General features: G+C 38.6%; 1 protein-coding gene across 1 annotated transcript in view; it reads left to right on the top strand.

The window, feature by feature from the left end:
• Nucleotides 1-12,237: 12,237 nt before the first annotated feature.
• Nucleotides 12,238-18,825, top strand: part of LOC133931767 (ryanodine receptor 2-like) — a 109,924-nt gene continuing 103,336 nt past the window's right edge. Inside the window, exons 1-4 of the mRNA XM_062378721.1 lie at nt 12,238-12,252; nt 13,056-13,175; nt 14,028-14,132; nt 17,569-17,583. Of these exons, the coding sequence (XP_062234705.1) occupies nt 12,238-12,252; nt 13,056-13,175; nt 14,028-14,132; nt 17,569-17,583 (255 nt within the window). The remainder of the gene's footprint in view (nt 12,253-13,055; nt 13,176-14,027; nt 14,133-17,568; nt 17,584-18,825) is intronic.

An 18,825-nucleotide genomic window follows, 5' to 3' on the forward strand; every position in this document is an offset into this window, starting at 1 on the left:
TTAAAATCTTAAATGAAAGGTAGCAGAAAGAAGAATAATTTTATATAATCTGCCCCTCTTTCACAAGACTTAAATAAACAAAGCAAATAATTCAATAAAATATCAAAGTAAAATAGGTGGCAAAAAAATAAAAAAAGTAAATCAACACATTTTTTCAACATACTGGCTTCAATATTTTTTTTTAAATAGTTGGTTTACATTCTTGACATTTTTCCGTAAACTGATTCCTCTCACAGTAATTTAACATTCCATCAATTCGTTTCTGAATTTTGTTTAATTAAAGACTGTCTTTTTCAAATATTTTCTTCATTTTGGCTGGTAAAGTTTTCTTATGAACTCCATACATAATTTGTTGCATACTGTAATCTACTAGTTCTTTTCTCAGTTAAGATTGCGAGTTCCTTCTACTTATCTGCCTCTATCACTTATGGAGTACCTCAAGGTCCTATGTTAGGAACCATTTTATTTGCTTTTGTAAATGCTCCCTATAGTTTCTCTCTTTCTTTAACACGTCTCTCCAAATGACACATTACATTTGACATAAGCTCTTTATTGAAAGATTGCTTCTTGTAAAGGAGAAATATTGACACATTTTTGTCTTTCCTCTCTTTCAACGACCTGAAGAGGGTTTTCACAGAGACAGCATTATACTTATACTAGCATCCTAGCAACATTTTATACAAGTATTAGACAACTATAAAGAGAAGACAAATATTTTTTTGTACAATCCTTTCAGTTTGTTACAGACAAATCTGCTTTGGAATTAACTGTGGCTTAAACAGAGAGTAAGACAAAATAACACACAGGAACAACTGATTGTCAAAACATGTGTTGAGATGCACCAGCTCCAAACAAACATGGAACACATTACTCTCAAGCAAACTAATAGATAAGAACAAAAACAAGTCACTTACAAACCAATTTAAACAAATCAGCAGGAAGCAGATTATTTCCCTCTGCCTCTCCAAATACTTCCTTTTATAGTCACATATCGCAGTGACAAATTATGTATTATGAGAACATAATGAAACATTATTCACATACAAATACATGGCTCAGCAACAACATTGTCCTTGCTGGTAATATACATGACCCCAGGTTGAAACCACAAGATCTAGCACTTTAATGTCTGTTTAAAATTCTTCATTTAAAAAATACAAGGATTTATGTATCCTCAGCTCTCTGTAAACTGTTATTATTCCTTAGGCAGACTTTGTAGGAAAGATCAGTTTTTTCATCTGTTGTCCAACCGTGTCTCGCATCTCAGCAGTTTTCTCATGATCTCACAAATGTCTACTTTCTGCCTGGAAAATAAAATGTTCTAGGTTTAACATTGCATTGAAGAAGACCAGAACAAGGTCCTGCGATCATATTGAACATTCGGGATGTTTATACAGTCCTTCAGTAGAGTAGTCCAACCAAAGGAATGTATTTTGTTAGTTCAGTTCTTTACAAAACCTGTACATGAAGTTATACATAAATACAGTTTGGCAACTGTGATCCTGCATCATCAGTACATCATCAGGACCTACATTGGGAATTAAAGTTAAATGCTTCCCATGTGTATAGTATCTGGTTTAAGAAATTAACTGAATGTAAAAATTTAATAATGATAAAAATATTGACAAAAATTCAAATGCATCTTGTAGAGTAAGAAATTAACGAACTGTATTATATAACACTCAACACTCTTTTGACTGCAGAAGATTGATCAGAGACCCTCTCGATGCCCAAACATATCACCATGGCTACCAAATTATTTGTATAAATATACAAAGAACAGTTTTATAACTTACAGTGAAAGTAGTAGATTTACATACAACAACAAAAATATGTAAATTTCACAACAATGTGACCAAATTACAAATCCAGTCAGTCAGACAGTGAATCCTACAGTCTTTACAGTCAATACAATTTTATAAATATTTATATTTAATGTGTATTTATATATGTCTGATTTTGTTTTTGACATTGGCTCATCCTGTTCATGGATGATACCAGTCTGACACAAATCTGTGGACAGATGTTGTGTTTCTTAGCAGATGATGTGTTCAGCTGCTCTATTGATGCAGGGTTTTTTGTTGCTCTGCTTTCTGCTTCAAATTACTCAAGAGTTGGTCTCTGTGTGTTTCAGTTTGTTTGGGATCAATGTCACTCTGTAAAATTCCTCTCTTGACAATCCTCTTGAAACTGGGAGTAATCTTTTCATTTAGTATTTGTTTATACACATCTGCATTCATAGCTCCATCTATAAACAACATCTTTGCTACACCTACACCTTGCTCTAATGCAGCCCCCATCAGCAAACTTCCACCTCCATGTGTCATATAGTCAGCACTGAGCAGTCACTTGCTGGACTCATATATTTTGGTTTCATCAGACCAAAGAACATTAGCTAGGCTTATTTTCAAGGACTTTATTTTCATTTGAAGTTTTCTATTATTTTGTGAGCAGTGGTTTTCTTCTTGGACACCGTCCGTGTCCTCCCCGCTATCTGATCTGATGGTTCCCTTTTAATGAACCAAACTCAGTCCTCCTGGGTTCACAGATTATCTGTGTGTTATATCAGAAGCTATTAACTGCGTGTACGGAATTGTGTGTGTATCTTTGATGGAGTCTTGTATCCTTCCTATCTGAAAGTCTCTCAGTCTAGTTCAGACAGTCCCTGACCATGTGGAGGGTTCGTACAGGAGGCAGGTGACTTGCATTATGGTGTGTAGAGCGCACTGAAGACCAGCTATCATCCCAGTGTGGAGTCACATGACTTTGACCAAATATGCTTAGTGGAACTGGAACCGAGGGGTCATCAAACGTTGACCCTGATTTATTTTCTATCTGTTTTATTACCACCAAAGTTATAGTGCAAGAACAGATTTTTTGGGTTACAGAGTGGAGAGAGAAACCATTCTTTATTTGCTGTATCATCATGATTTGAAGCTGTTTTTTAGGGTAAAGTAGTTGCATAATGTCACAAAGCTTTATTCATTAATTGAGGTATGGACATGCCCTTAATCTTTTAAAAGCAGTTCATCACATTTTCACATTTTATTATTTCATTGAACTATTCAATTGTGAATACATTTATAAATCAGAGTAAATCACAGTAAATCAGTTCATTAGTACTCCGTATTTCTTCTGTGTGCAGCAGTATTTGATCTGTTTGCCTCTTCTCTGCTTTTCTCAGATTACATCATCACTGACGTTTCCCCTCCTCCACACTCGCTCACTGTCTCTGTGCCAGGCTTTAAAACCCTCCTCTGCTGACCTGCCCACTGTCAGTGTGTGTGTGTGTCTTCAAAATCCCTGATGCTGTAGAACACTGGATACTTGGAATACTCATACACACACACACATACACACACACACACACACACACACACACATACACACACACACACACACACAGAGAGAGTGCTACAGTACAGACTGACACACATCGAGCTGAGCAATCTGCCATATACAGATACTGATGAAATCACTTGGTAAGATAGTGACTGATTTAGTACCAACTGTCCTTCATCAACTAAATATATGAACAAGCTGACTGAATATAATAATATAATATATGTAAATTAAGGTAAAGGGGCTTTCGGAGGGAGTGGTGCCATACTGTTTGTCCCTCCATAGCTTTAATATGAGATTTAGAAGACATATATATATATATATATATTAGAAGACATCAATACAACTGACGGTGCTGGTGAAAATAGTCCTAATACGATCTATTACTTTTTTCAAAATGATATAACGTTAAAAAATGCCTTGATCTCGACACTAAACACTAATGCTCACTTCTGACTATGATTAGGACACATATACATTTAATAAATTAGAGCAACTCTAATGAGTTATTTTATTTAAATAATGGATGAAATATATATTTATATATATATATATATATATAAAGTAACCAGCCTAATGACATCCTCGCTCTACGTAAAATTCCTGATTAATTTAAAGATTTTTTAAATAACTTTCGAATCTCAACATGGGCTGACCCCCACTTACATTTCGCAGCTCTCGACTCTACAAATTCAATCGCACCCTGAGATCAGCCAGCCTGATGTAAGCTGCCCTAGGTCAAGGCTTTCTTCTCCTGGTGACCAGGCTCTCTCTGTCAGGGTCAGAGGCTCTGGTGGTAATGACGTCTGATCTACTGAGCGGGCCACATGGCTTTCACAGCACTGCCATACAAGCCAGTAGCCAGTCAGATTCACCTTCAGCCTCAGCGTAGCCTCAGGTTCAGCTTTTAACATTATATGCGATAAAAAGGCTGAAACACCTGAAAACGTCATGGTACAGCTGAAGATTATTGTTTTCAATATAACCTATCATAATCCCAACTGGTTTAGGCAGATGGCCGCCCACACTGAGTCTAGTTCTGCTCGAGGTTTCTTCCAGTTAATGAGGGAGTTTTTTCCTCTCGCCAAAGAGCTGCTCATTGTGGGAACTGTTGGGGTTCGCTATGATTTTTAAGGTCTCAACCTTAATATGTTCTGTTGCTTAAAATTTAATTGAATTAAGTACTTTTTTTTTTATTCATTTGTTTCTTTTTTTCTGAAGCACTTTGTAACCCTGGTTAGATAAGAATCATTATTATGATTCATCACTGTGAACTCACACGCAGTAGTTTATTTTTTTCAGTCCCAGACACACAGACAAACACACAAACAAACACACTCACGTCCACTACAGCAGAGCACCAAATGTGGGTTAATCCACCTCCAGCAAATGCAACATTTTCCCTCTATTTAACATTAGATGAAAACTGCAGTGAGCAGCCGGTAAAGGACATTCCTGAACTTTGACTTAATGAGACACTGTTTTATGCTTTAAAGCAAACTTTAAATCATCTCACAGAAATAAAGAATCACACTTTTCAAATGCCTTGAATTATTCTTTAAATATTTAGTTTTTTTCATTCTCTCTTTGTCTGTCTCTGTATGTCTGTATATCCGCCTGTCCATTTGATTTTTTCTGTTTGTCTGTTCATCTGACTGTCCATTAGTCTTTGTCTTGCGGTTTATCTGTCTTTCCATCTGTCCATTTCTCTTTGTCTGTCTGGCTGTTTGTCTCCTCCGCCCCTCTCCCCTCTGTGTTTCAGGTAGGTCATATTTAATGTCTCGTCTGACTGCTACTGTTGAATAAGCTGTTGTGCAAGATGTTGTGTATTCAGCCCTGTGCTTCTGTGGAGTGTCGTTCTGATGAGCACTGACCCTGCACTTCAATGTGCCTTTTGTGAGTGTGCGCACATTATAGTTGTTTTTTCCCCGGTTGCTTTAATGCTTGTGGAAATACTTGTGTAGAATTGTGTGTACTTCCATGTTTGTAAGAGCCTATTTGAGTTATAGACCTTATGGAGGAAGGACATTTTGGACAAGTGTGGACATTTTGCTTTGTTTAGGTTCAAACATAGGGTTAAATATTTAGTTGTAATGGTTAGGGGTAGGTTTGTGTTGAGATGTAGCTTGGAGGGGCACAGGGGGAGAGTGCTGGAGAGGCTGTAGAATGCATTATGTCAATTAGTGTTCTCACAAAAATATAAGTACCTGTGTGTGTGTGTCGGCTTGCGTGTCTGTGTGTGCGTGTGCCTGAAAATAATTGCTTCCTCTTCCCCAGACACTCTTTTATAGTATACAATATCACACACACACTGCATACTAACTGTATTTAGACATATATTTAAGCTCATACAGTTGTTGTAAATGGACACCACATCTTTTTTAAGTCTATTTTCTTACAGAACAGCATGGGCTCTTTTCATCCACTGGTTGTGTGACTCTCTGTAATTCTAGTTCTCTTACCCTCTGATGTACTGCTATAGTCCTTTCCTCCTTTGCAATGTCAGTCCGTTGCTAAAAGCAACACCTCTAACACAGCTGCTTCATGGTCGAAGCCTTTAGATAGCGATCTTTGCTATGGATACTTGGGAGGAGTGGAAGCAATGTGTGAACTCATCTCATCACCTTTTCATTCAATATGGTTATTTGTTAGCAAACAGCTCTTTATTTCCACATCCATCATATGGGTGATGTTTTGTGTGCACTTCACGGTTCTCCCTCTCTTGTAGCTCTGTGTTTGGTCTCCCCAACCTACTGGGAAATATCTAAATGTTCCACTATGTTCACCAGCTGCTTGTGGCTGTGTCTATGTGTTTACTGAGCAGGTATATGACAGCGTTTTTTTAACAGTTGTTTCTCTGATGTGAAGCAGAACAGACGAGCTGAGACTCACTATAAAGCTGAGGGAAGCTACTGATTCAGCTGATAGCTCTTTGCAGTTTTATCACTTCCATCATTATATTGTAATATGGTATGTTGCTATAAAAATGTCCATTTTAGCCACACAGCAACTTTCTTAGAAGACCTATGGCGGTCATGGAAATTATGACATTATTAAATACGAGGGAGCTGCACAATGAAATTAACAGTCCAGAAACCTGCCATTGATTATTGTACAAACTTTATGGGCAAAGAATGATTGAGAGAAGACATTCTCAGCAGACGCTCACAAGGGGCCTTTCTTAAATCAGACACACCCGACTCCCTCTCTGCAGTCACACTCAGCTGAATACAGCTCCTTTTTAAACTGTAAGGTATAAATACAGTGGCAGGGACAAGTTTCTGTCTGTATTTGAGGAACCTCTCCTAATAACGATTACTTACAAATTAAACTCACCTCCAAAGCTCATTTGTTGTAATTTTTCCTTTTTATCTGATATTTTTAACCTGCTTGGTTTTTGTAACAGTACCTCAATTTACACAACACTTTTTTATAATCGAATGAAAACACCAGAGAAGGATTTATATGATCGTAAATAGTGTAACAATGTAAAGTGTAACCTTTACATTGTTAATGTCTACAATAATAAACGTCTGTCTTAGTTTGAGCACATTCTAAGTAAATGTTTGGATTGATTGTCGCTCAGATATAACATCTGTATGGAGAGCGTTTCATGGCAAACACAACACATGGGTTAGGTGTCACTTCAGCATATAAGATTTAGGTGAAGGGATCTATTGTACCGAATTTGAATATAAAATAATCTTAGTGTTTTCACTAGTGTGTTTAATCTATATTGTAAGAATTTTTGTTTTTCTTTACCCTAGCATGGGCCCTTTATATATAAATACTTTATATTTAGATCCTCTCTACGGAGGCCAGCATGTTTTTTTAAAGTTGTCCAGACTGGACAAACTAAAGCCCTTTTGAGTTTGAATGACAACTGAGGCTTCCACAGATTCTCTTTTATGTTTATAAGGGGAGGGTGAGGTGAAGGGTATTCAGCTGCAATATGCAACTTCACCACTAAATGTAACTTACTTCAACACACTGAACCTTTAATGTTCCGTACCCTCCCTTCACACAGAATAGAGGGTGTTGGGAGGGATTTGAGAAAAGGACATGGTTAATAGCTGACCAGTGTAATGTGTAGTGACGGATAAAGTTGAATGTTGTGTTGATCGTGTTACAGATTTTTGAGCTGCATGAGACTTTAAAACCCCCACGTATGTGTGTGTACTCTCTATGTTGGCTGATTGATGTCACCATTAGAAGGGAGCGTTGAATCTAGTGTGAGGGTCAAAACGCAATGAAATTAGCTTGATTTTTGATAATTGAGATTTAACACCACAAAAAGTCAGACCATCACACTAGCTAGAAACAAGGCCACAGGTCAGTCAAATATGTTTCCAGTCTGCAACAGCCACAGGTGAGCACATGTGTTCCCTGTGTATTGGATGATTATTAACATTTCAGGGAGATTCAATAAAGTTTAACCTGCAACTAAATTGGAATGATTGCTGATCCAGTGTCATCCCATCACAAGCTTGGAGTGTCATACAGTGTGTGTCTGTTACATCATTCAATGGATTTTTATCAAAATGTTACCGTCTCAGCGTTTCCTGTACTGATAGAACATATGATCAGGGTTTCAATGATATGGGGAAAAGGAAACCAAAGTTAAAAAAATCAAAAACCTGCATTTTCCCTTTAATCAAGTTGTTGTTTGTAATCTAAACCACAAACAACCAATTAGAGATTGTAAACTAGTTTGCAGGACGTATTATTGAATGCAGTCTGGTCTGTCTCTGAGTCAGCCTGTAGTGGTCATAAGAAGACATGCAGCTTCAACCCTCAACAATTATGGTTTCCACTTTAATGTCTAGATGAAAGTTACACTCTCGTACTACACATCTACGATTACTTCATGTGACTGACAACTGCTGCTGTGGTTCTGTCACTCCGTCTGTGTCTATCTCTTTCCCATTGATTCTCTTTATCATTTTCTCTCTCTCTCTCCATAGAAGGCTGGAATGCAAACCCGCTGCTGACAGACACCAGACGTCTTCATGCAGGGAGCAGTTTGTTTCCATCTGTGTATGTTTGTGTGTGAGCCATAATAAATGTCACTGAGGCATGTTTCTTGGTAACGATAGCCATAGTAGATAGTTCAGAAGCTGACCATTTGTTATGTGTGCATGTGTGTGGGCAGGAGAGGGTGAATGTGCCAGACATTATAAGTTTCTAGGGAAACCTTTCATGGATCTGCGTATCTGTGTATCATCGTTTTCCCACACCTCACATGTCTGAATCAGAACCACAGTGAAAATTGAATTCCCGATGCAGCTTACGACAAGTGTTCCCTAATTGGAACCATATAACACCGGGTAATTTTCAGTTTTACCTACGAAAACACTTTCTGCTTCAACAACCTCATCAGACTTTCAGGAGACTGTTCACCAGAACTGTCCCCTGGGAGTTACCTCCTACTTTGTTGCCATTTTCTAACCACATTGGGTCTGTTCACAGTTCTTGTTGAGAGAGCTCTCAAGAATCCTCCTGCAGAGGATCTCCTGCGGTGTTCTCACATCAGCTCCTCCAGACATTCTGTGGAATTTCTTCTAGCAGACTTGCCAGAGAAATCCCCGGTGGATATTCCGAGGCTCTAACTTGGACCTTTGTGTTTACACATACAGCCCCTCCGGAGACTATCCTGGGATTGCAGTTTCTTTCTTTATTTGACATGGTTCATGAAACTGATTATCCTACAGAGTCTTGTATTGTGGGATTGTTAGCAAAAGCAAACATGCCATTGATCAATTCTTGGAATTTCTCAGGGCACTAGATTCTGGGTAAATTTTTTGCTCAAAATGCTGACATGGCAGATGGTAAACATAGACCAGTGCATTATATATTAAATAGAGAGAGCATGAAATGCAGACTGTGGGTGGAAGCGGCACAGTAAGCTTTATTTGGGTATCTCAACATAAGAGGCGTTGGTAGGGTGGATAAGTGGTTGGAGTCTGATGGGGAAACACTACAACTGAATAGAGTTTCAAAAAGAGCTTTAATACAAAAATTTAAAAGAAGGAGTTGAAAAGCGATTTTGCTCAGCTACTGGTTCTAACAAGGGTGTACTAGCAAATAGAGTGATGCAGCAATGAAACTTGGCTGAGAGGGCTAGCAAAACAGTTCAATCTGAGGACGGCTGTTTTAGACAGGGTAAAAAGGGTCCTGTTTTAAATGTTCCTTGTGGTATTTTGACCAAAAAATGTTACAGAAATTTCATTAAGGAGCCATATCAACTATGGTGAAATGGGCATAATATTTCCCCTTTAACTTCCTCTCTTTGTTTTGTTGTTGTTGTTTGAGTTATCCTCAGGTGATTCACCTGTCCTCAGTTATCCCTGCCTCTCTGTGTATCCAGTCTTTGTGCTCCAGGTCCTCTTTGTCGACTGTTCTGTCCATCTCCCCCTTCATGCTACTGTTTTGTTCCTGCGGTTTTCCCTTTGTGTTCTTTGAGCATATGGACTGTGTTTGCATGACTACATGCCTGCTGCTGACTGTTAGCCTGTCTATGAAATACTCTTCACTGCACCTACCTGCCTTTGTCCTACTGCACTGCAGACATTATTATGGGTGCCCCCTAGTGGCTGGCACCTCTAGGCAACAGAGCCCTGCAAAGCGTTGCCTAGAGGTGCCAGCCACTAGGCGGCACAATGCTTTGCATGGCGCAACACCATGTTTCCTTCGCAGACATGTCACTCTCAAATCTCTCGGACCTGGGAGAGGCGGTGGTCTAGTGGGAGAAACTTGGACTATGGGCAGAGAAGGTCTCTGGTTCGTCTCGGGGTTCGACTCCATGGAGAGACAACAAAAGACGAACCTGGATTGATCTGTCCAAAAATCCAAGAGTCTTCCTACCCTGTCTAGTGCCCCTGAGCAAGGCACCTTACTCCCCCAACATCTGCTCCCCGAGCGCCGTACATGGTCGCTCACTGCTCTGTGTGTCCTGCACACAGATGGGTTAAATGCAGAGGTTAAATTTACCTACCATTGCATGAGTGTGTAGTGCATGTCTGTGCATGTGTTTGGTATAAATAAACATATCTTAATCTTATATCCGCATCGAAAAATCAAGGAATTATTTCCGGATCCTCCTCTCATTGGAGCCCCATGTTAATTCTGAAGATTTTTCTGAAAAGCTTAAAACTGAAAGATAAAACGTAAATCGCTCCCTCGGCTCCATTTCTTAGCTCTCAAGAATAAATTCCAGATGTGAGTAACAAGTATTTGTTTGAGCAGAGAGCTAGAGTGTGGAAATAAATCTGCTCCAATAAAGTCAATGTAGCTTCTCGGAGGAGAATTCTGAAATGAGAAGTAAGTTTCTAAACTGCTTGTACAGCCTCATTTTTTGGCTCTAAACAAAAATATAGATATGTACTTGTTCGGCTAAACCTTCTGATTCTCACAGTGTTTTCATTTCACGGACAGCAGATATAGATTTTGAATTATAGCATTTTGTTCGGGATGTTCTGCTGTCTCCCTCTCACGTCGCACCTGGCGTAATCAGTGACTCACACAGGCAGAGGGAGGGGGGACAGTCAGATCTATTTATAGACTTCACAGGTGTTAATCAACACCGCAGGTAGTGCATTCAGTAGAGCAGAGGAACAGTAACTCAAAATGGTGTGTTCCCAGTGTGGGTAAGACACAAAGATTGAATTTTTTCTTCTTCTTTCAGGGGGGAACTGTTGAATTCTTTAAATAATCAACTGTCAATGATATCTAAAGTCAATGTGTTCATTTTCCAGATAGGACTTATAGTAACAAGTATTTGTTTGGAGGAGAATTATGAAATGAGAACTACGTTTCTAAACTGCTCAAACGGTCACATTTCTTGGCTCTAAACAATAATATAGATATGTACTTGTTCGTCCAAGTAATTCTCACGATGTTTTCATTTCACGAAAACATTATAGTGATAGCGCCACCTAGTGGCCGGTGTGAAAATTAAGTTTGAGCAATCGGTCCCAAATTGCACACACTTCATCAGATTCCTGACCTGAACAGATATATTAGAACAGATAGGTCAGTGTGAAAATTAAGTTTGAGCAATCAACTCCAAAATTCTGTCAAATGATAAGAGCCCTGACCTGAAGAGATCTATGAATGTGTATGCAGTGTTAGTGATAGCACCGCCTACTTGAAAAGTCTCTTTTCAACTCGAAGGCACCCATTCGAAATTTCTCGGCAGGAGGAATTTTCTAGTGTAGGCTACTCTGTCCTGAGCTTCAGCATTTGGTCAATGAACTGATTTATCATTTGACAGAAAGGTAATTACAATTAATTGTGAAGGCCACAGTTGTAATTATAGAGGCGTTGTCAACAATGGTAGAATATGTGTGGAGGTTTTATTGTATATCAAGCAATCTAGTTGTAATCATAATCTAGTTGTAATCATAATCCATGATTGCCATCCTCAATCATGATCTACGGTCCATCATCACAGTCAGGATGAGGAAGTCATGCTATTAATAATCTGATGAAGAGGAGGAGGATATTAGATATTAAATATGAGATGTGTAATCATAAATATAATATTATGGTTCCTCTGCACCCTTTATAAATGATATCCTGTTCCTATTTAAGACTGGGGTTGTAAGGTAATGTGGTGATGCATGGGAATACATAAGGTTTGTGACTTCACCTCTGGAGATCACCTTCTTCGTCCAGCTTACAGTTGTCCATTGCTTCAGATTTTGTCCTTTAGACAGTCACTTGGCATCGTTAAACACTCACAGTGTTGATGGGCATACAAACAGATGTATGCTGATTAGATTAAGCTGCTTGGGATGTGAGCAGACATAGTTTTAATTGATTGTAACACTCTGATGTGGGACATGCTGTTATGCCGATACTGTGACTGACTGATAAGCAGCTTATCATAGCAACATGATAGTACACACTGTGAGTACACACTGTGCCACTGTGTGTGTGTGTGCGTGTGTCTGTGTGTGGCAAAGCAAATATTGTTTGTCTGTTGTAATGCTGCGCTCTGTAATGGATGTAAACTGCAACTGTTTAATTGAGGCATCAAACCAAAAGACATAAATCTAGCATATATTTATAATATTTTCTTTAATGAAAACTCAGTTAAAATCAGGAACTATGTGATCAGTGAAGAAGTTATTATCACATTCCTTGGAATAATTATGATATTACAGTGGCGACAAAATTAACATAGTGAACTGGTTTATTCATTTTCTCTATTCAAATAAAAGACAACATGCCAATGTCAGCTGCATGCCTGCCTACAAACCAAACAATGTATCAATGTAATCAAGTACGTAATGTAAACAAAGACTAGAAGCCTGGTTCAGAGTGTGGTTAGACATCCAGTTGTGAAATACCAAACTGTTGATAGTGAAATAAAAAACAAGTTTTGTTACATTAATGAATTGATGAGCAAAGAGCAGGCTGCACCGGACGTGGTGGCAGTGGAAAGGTGTGACATGGCTTCAGACTCAGTTTCAGGATTGTTGGATACCTGGCATGTTGACTCTACTGAGAGATACTTGCAGTATTGCCAATTGGATTCAACTTCTTCCTTTGGAGTCAACGAATGTTGATGAAGATGATGAGAACGCTCTGTATTTATTAGCAGCTACAACAAGTGACGCAAAATGTCACTTGTGATTCTGGGTTAAAAAATGCATTGACCTCTAACTTCTATCCTCTTTGTCTGTCTCTGTGTGTGTGTGTGTATCTAGGATGATGAGGTGGTCCTACAGTGCTCAGCTACAATCCACAAGGAGCAACTGAAACTCTGTCTGGCTGCTGAAGGCTTCGGAAACAGACTCTGCTTCCTTGAATCCATCTCAAACTCCAAGGTACTGATACAAGCTTTTATTATCTCCTATATATTAGATGAATAATAGAATACTGCACATATGACATGCACAGAATGTGTGTAAGTAAGGTGTGTAACATTACGCTTTCCTCATTTGGGTGAGTTTGTATAAAGAGTGACAAAGTGTACTGAACTGGAAATGATGGACGAATGGACACAGGATTTCTACCAGGGACACAAGGCTTAGTATTTCATTCAGTTTATTTTTATTTTTTATTATTTCTCTCCTAATAAAGTACCCTATCTGTCCCTATCCCTTTCTAATGCTGCCACCACACCAATGCAAAGCAAATTTTTCACTTGAAGAATTGACATACAATGTCAATACAAGGGTGCGAGTAGATGTGACTGTGGTATTTGAATCATGATGATGACACATATGCAAATGCAGGCGAATAACATCACCTGGCCAGTCAAATATATCATCACTTGCTGAATGTGGGCAGTGCAGGATGTGGCCTCAATGAGAGCCAAGTGTGGTCAACCACACAAACTTCGATGCAATTAGTTTTGGCTGTGAAATCGCAAGTCACTGTTCACAAAGGTTGAACTCCACATGCTGTAGATGTACTATACCAGAAGAAGTGAATGTTTTATTCGCCCCTGCACCGTCACAGAATGGAATTGAGCTGGAGGCAAAGTTTTTTTAAATATAAAAAAGACATCTAACCAAACACATTTAAGTATCCATGAAGTATTTCTACACTGTTCATCACCAGATGAAGAAATTCTGCAGAAGAAGTTACTGTCCTGTGTAAAACGTGTGTCAAACATGTAAAGATTAATTCAACAATGAGTAATGAAACATGTGTGTTGTTTCCTGTTGTCATAGAATGTGCCTCCAGATCTGTCCATCTGCACCTTTGTCCTGGAGCAGTCACTGTCAGTACGAGCCCTGCAGGAGATGCTGGCCAACACGGAGGAGAAGGCTGACGGGGTGAGCGTGAAGACACACACGCACACAAACACACATACAGACACACACGCACACACGCACACGCACACGCGCACACACACACACACACACACAAAAACACACAGACTGGGAGATGACCAGTCGGCTGTGAGACACCAGCACAGAGGAGGTGGTGGACACAGTGACAGTGAGTCTGTCGCTCTCTGTTCATCCTGGACAGAATCATCCCCACTCTTCCTCATGTCACATGGTTCCTCACTGGCACTGATCAATGTCCATCAGGCGGCTGTTGTCATTACACTGTATCAAACACTGTGTTTCCAAACAGTTCCTCAACAGTTATATTAGAGAACTGGTGTGATCCTGTTTGTGCAGCTGCTCTCCTTTACAAAACACTTGACCACCAACATTTGTTTGACTGTCATCAGTCATCATCCCGATCAAGAAGACAGGCATTATACTCTGTGCTTTCAGTTATTTAATTAGATTTAAGCATTTTCACTTTAGAATCACAGTTGTATTTGTTCATTGTTTTCAAGGTTCATGTGTTTCTTTTATTTCTGAATTAACTGTATTTTATCAATTAGAAATATATCTTATGTTACTTGCTACTACTAATGCTGCTTTATGCTACTTGAAATAGCTACTGTGATGGAATGGTGGCATTACCAAACCTTCAAAACAAAATGCTAAAAAACTCATTGTCAATTTCAGAAAATAAAAATAGACAAACAAATTTGGACTATTGATCATGGTAATTTTGGAGGCATTGAAAATCAACTTTCCCTCAACTTTGCTGCAGTACAGGGAAGTTATTACTTGTTTCTAACCATCAGTATCCACACTGCAATGACAATCCATTCACCCCATAAAATTTGTTCTGTAAGAGCCACATTTTCCAATTATATAGCAGAGATTTAACTAACAAAATGTAGTTGTTTATGGGTGTTATTGCAGCAGCTTACTGTGTCAAACACCTAGAACTTTGGAGAGATCTGGTTTTTGGCCATATATGACTTGCAAGACAATCCATGAATGCAGAAAAAGCAACTCAGACACAAAAAACTTTCCCAACAACTCCATTTTCAGTGTATAATAACATACAACTGTAAAACAGTGTGTCTGGTGTATGCCTTTCAGGTCACAGTCAGGGTTAAGGAGACACATACGTGGTTGTTATGTGTGATCAATAACAAGCATCATGGTGATTGTCAGGAAAAGTAGATGCAAAATCTTATGCTTTTAAATAGAAATTAAGAAATTGATTTTTATTTTGTAAAAGTGTCCAATTTGCGGGGACGTGGTCCCAGTTATGAAAAATACCAATCTCATCATCATTACTTTTGGAACATGCAGCTAAACTGAATGAGTTTAAGGAGACACAGGAGACAACCCTCCACAACACCACATTCTGAAATAGACACTGTTACACAGGCTTTTCCTGTGGTGAGTGAGCTTATAGTTAAGAAACTGAACCCTCATTGAATAGGTGAATGAGTGAACCTTGCTGCTGCTGTAAAGCTGCTAGAACCAGACAAGGTCAACTTGTTCCAAAGTGTCAGTTTTTCTTGAAAAACAGTCACAGGTAAATGAGATGGAACAATGTGGAAAAAAACACTGAAGGTTAATGCAGGAACTGTCCGGTCTTTCTCTCTGGCATCAGGCTTCACACACTTTGCCAAAGACAACACTTCCAGCCATCTCATCAGAGCGCTGTGATACCTGTTTGATAATGTAGTTTGGCACTGGAATGATGTTTGAAGTGCTCCTGATAGGAACACGGTTCCCCACCTGTGGTTTATAGCTTTGCCTTTTGTTTCCCATTGAGGGATACAAATCTTTTTCAGCCCGATGGTTGTTCAATTTTAACACCTGAAAACTGGAACTCGGATGAGCAGCTTAAGATAACCTGCAGTGAAGTTGTAATGTTGTGGTGAAGGAGGATCTAATAATGAGATGAGAAATTTCTTCATGACTCAAATACAATTTGTTGTCGTTCTGTTCTCTCGCGCTGCTCCCTCGACCATGCACATCCGTGCTCTCTTATCCACACTGCTTATTCAGTGAATGTATTAATCAGGGATCAGATGAGCACCACGAAAATACACTGTGTTACACCTTCTGTGTTATTGTTGTATTAAAAAATAACAACTCAGAATTACCTCGACTGACATGGGGGGGAGGGTGTCTAAGCAATTGCGTCTAAATTCATCTTTTTGGTTTCATGTTGGATCTATTCACATTTGACTCAGTTATATTAGAAATTCTCCATGGTTTCACTTTCTCACTGCTGTGAACAGACCTGACACTGATGGCATTATTTTACAGTCTATCATCAGAGGATGCTGACCAATCTGTGTGTGATAAATGGAAAATTGTATTGGTCAATGTAAAAGATTATAGTAACAGCCACAATAGTTACCAGGCTAGAAGTCAGTATGTTCAAAACACATGTATCCCCTCCGTCAAGCTACTGCTGGTCAGTCAGAGTCACTTGTTACGTCTTGTCAGTGGATGCTGTGCACACAATCAAAGGTCCAGACGACAGGTTACATGGTCACCCTCCTGTTGACCCGGAGGAAAGATGACAAAATGTATACTGCTGGTTCCGTCAGACCGCTTGTTTGAGCACATCTTCCCAAGTCCTGTATATAGGTTCAGTTGTGGTTTCGTTCAGATTTCCAGTTCAAACATGAAGACACAATATTTTATTTAAGTTACCACAGTAGAGGTAATTTTGAATTTCATCAAAGTAAACAACACATTAGCTCAATAATATAGAAGAATGTCTTCTAAATAGTCCACCTTGACTTTCATTTGCCACTGTACTGCTGGATGACTTTGTAATGTGTGTAACAAAAGAGAGATAAATACTATTTCCCAGACTAAAGCTGACATGGTTTCGACAGACAGGGTCCTTTGTAGCTCCCAGCTGCTGGCTTTTTGCATCTCATGCAACTATTCTGCATCAGTGATTCTCGGCATCAACTGGATCCTTAAGTGCTCCAGTACTGCAGTGGGTTATATAATGTTCATAGACAATGCAGTTTGGTGCATGATCATTCCCTGCCACACACTAGTTACTTTTAAATTGTAAGGGAAATTGACTTAGTAGTATAAATATATACACAGCTAGTGTAGGTGAAACTGTATTTTCAGCTGTAAGAAACATATGTCTTAGGTAATGATGAAACATCAGTGAATATGTCTCATCTGCAAGTGAATTCAAAAACTGGTTCATCAGGGATTTGGAGCTGAGTGAATGGAATATTTAGAGATTTGGAGAAGCTGGTAGTCAGACGAGACTCATTTCAGAATAATATGTAATTATGCATGCAGGTCCATCATGTGTTGAGTCTAGTTTAGCATCAGCACATGATGTTACAAAGCAAAAAGCATTTTACTAGTTTTAGACCGATGCAGTTTTGTATTTTTTAGAGACCACACCTTTAAATAGAAAAATTCACTTAAGGTCATCTAAGGACACATTGGTGTGTTGGTCTTAAAATGAGGTTTGGTCAGGTGCTTTGTTGGTGTGCCGAGCAGTTATATATATTTTTTTAATAGGGAAAATATTCCTATTTGCTTTCTTCCTGAGACTGACAAGAGATGTGTCTCCAATCTGATGGTGTTTTCTCACCCAATTTCTTTTGCTCTAGTCTGAAACTGTTTCTGAGTTTCTAGACGTGGTTCCCAGTCTTTTTGCAAAAGGACAAGTCCTCGCAAATCTAAATGCATCACAACAAAATGTGTGAACTGCATTTATTATTCAAATGTGTCTGGAGAAGGAGCACAAACTAAATACAGGGAAAGAAAGAAGGCCCTGGAGCTGGTGGTAACCTGACTGCTACACTGACTGTCCTCTTTGATATACCATTATGCAAAGCACACCCACTTGCTACAGAAGGCCGGTATTTGCATCAAATAGAAGTTTATATTTGCAAATACCCTAAAGTATGTACACAACAGTTACAATATACAAGCCACATTCAAGTGATGTGTTAACAGCTGTACATCAATTGTAAATTATGTACATTAGGTTCACCAGTTTATAGAAACAATACTGATTTAAATGCATCAGAAAGCTATCTAATGACTATTACAAAAGGAAAAGCCAGTATTACTTGTAGGACAAGGACAATTGCATTTAATCTTATTTCCCTTCAGTTAGACCTATTTCAGCTTATATTATGCAAATGTTCTATTCTGCTTTACAATAATATAAAGTCATGTTTTCCCCCTGTGTATAGTTTGTATTTTTCGAAGGTTTTCCTTACTCTTGTTGAGGGAGGACAGAGGGAGCCTTGTTAAGCCCTTTGAGACAAATTGTGATTTGAGATTATGTGCTGTACAAATAGATTTGATTGATTGATTGACAAATAATGTTTGATAATCAATAACATTTCAGTGATGCCATATTCTATATATATATAATATAAATATTTGAAGGTACCACAACAAACATTTGTGTGTTATCATACTTAAATGTGAACTATACATTTCCTAGACACAAATGAGAGATAGGAATAAAAGGTAGCTGGAGCTGCACTCTGACAATATGTAACTTGTTAACTACAGGATTTCCTGTTTGTCATCTCCGAACTATGACCATGACTAAATAAAATAAACAATAAAAAGAAAACAGGAAATATAAACTGAAGTGCATTACTCACACCAACATCTTAGGGGAAAATTACAGAAACTAGATACAAAG

The sequence above is a fragment of the Platichthys flesus genome, chromosome 20 (assembly GCF_949316205.1).
Source record: "Platichthys flesus chromosome 20, fPlaFle2.1, whole genome shotgun sequence".
In the NCBI taxonomy this organism is placed as follows: domain Eukaryota; kingdom Metazoa; phylum Chordata; class Actinopteri; order Pleuronectiformes; family Pleuronectidae; genus Platichthys; species Platichthys flesus.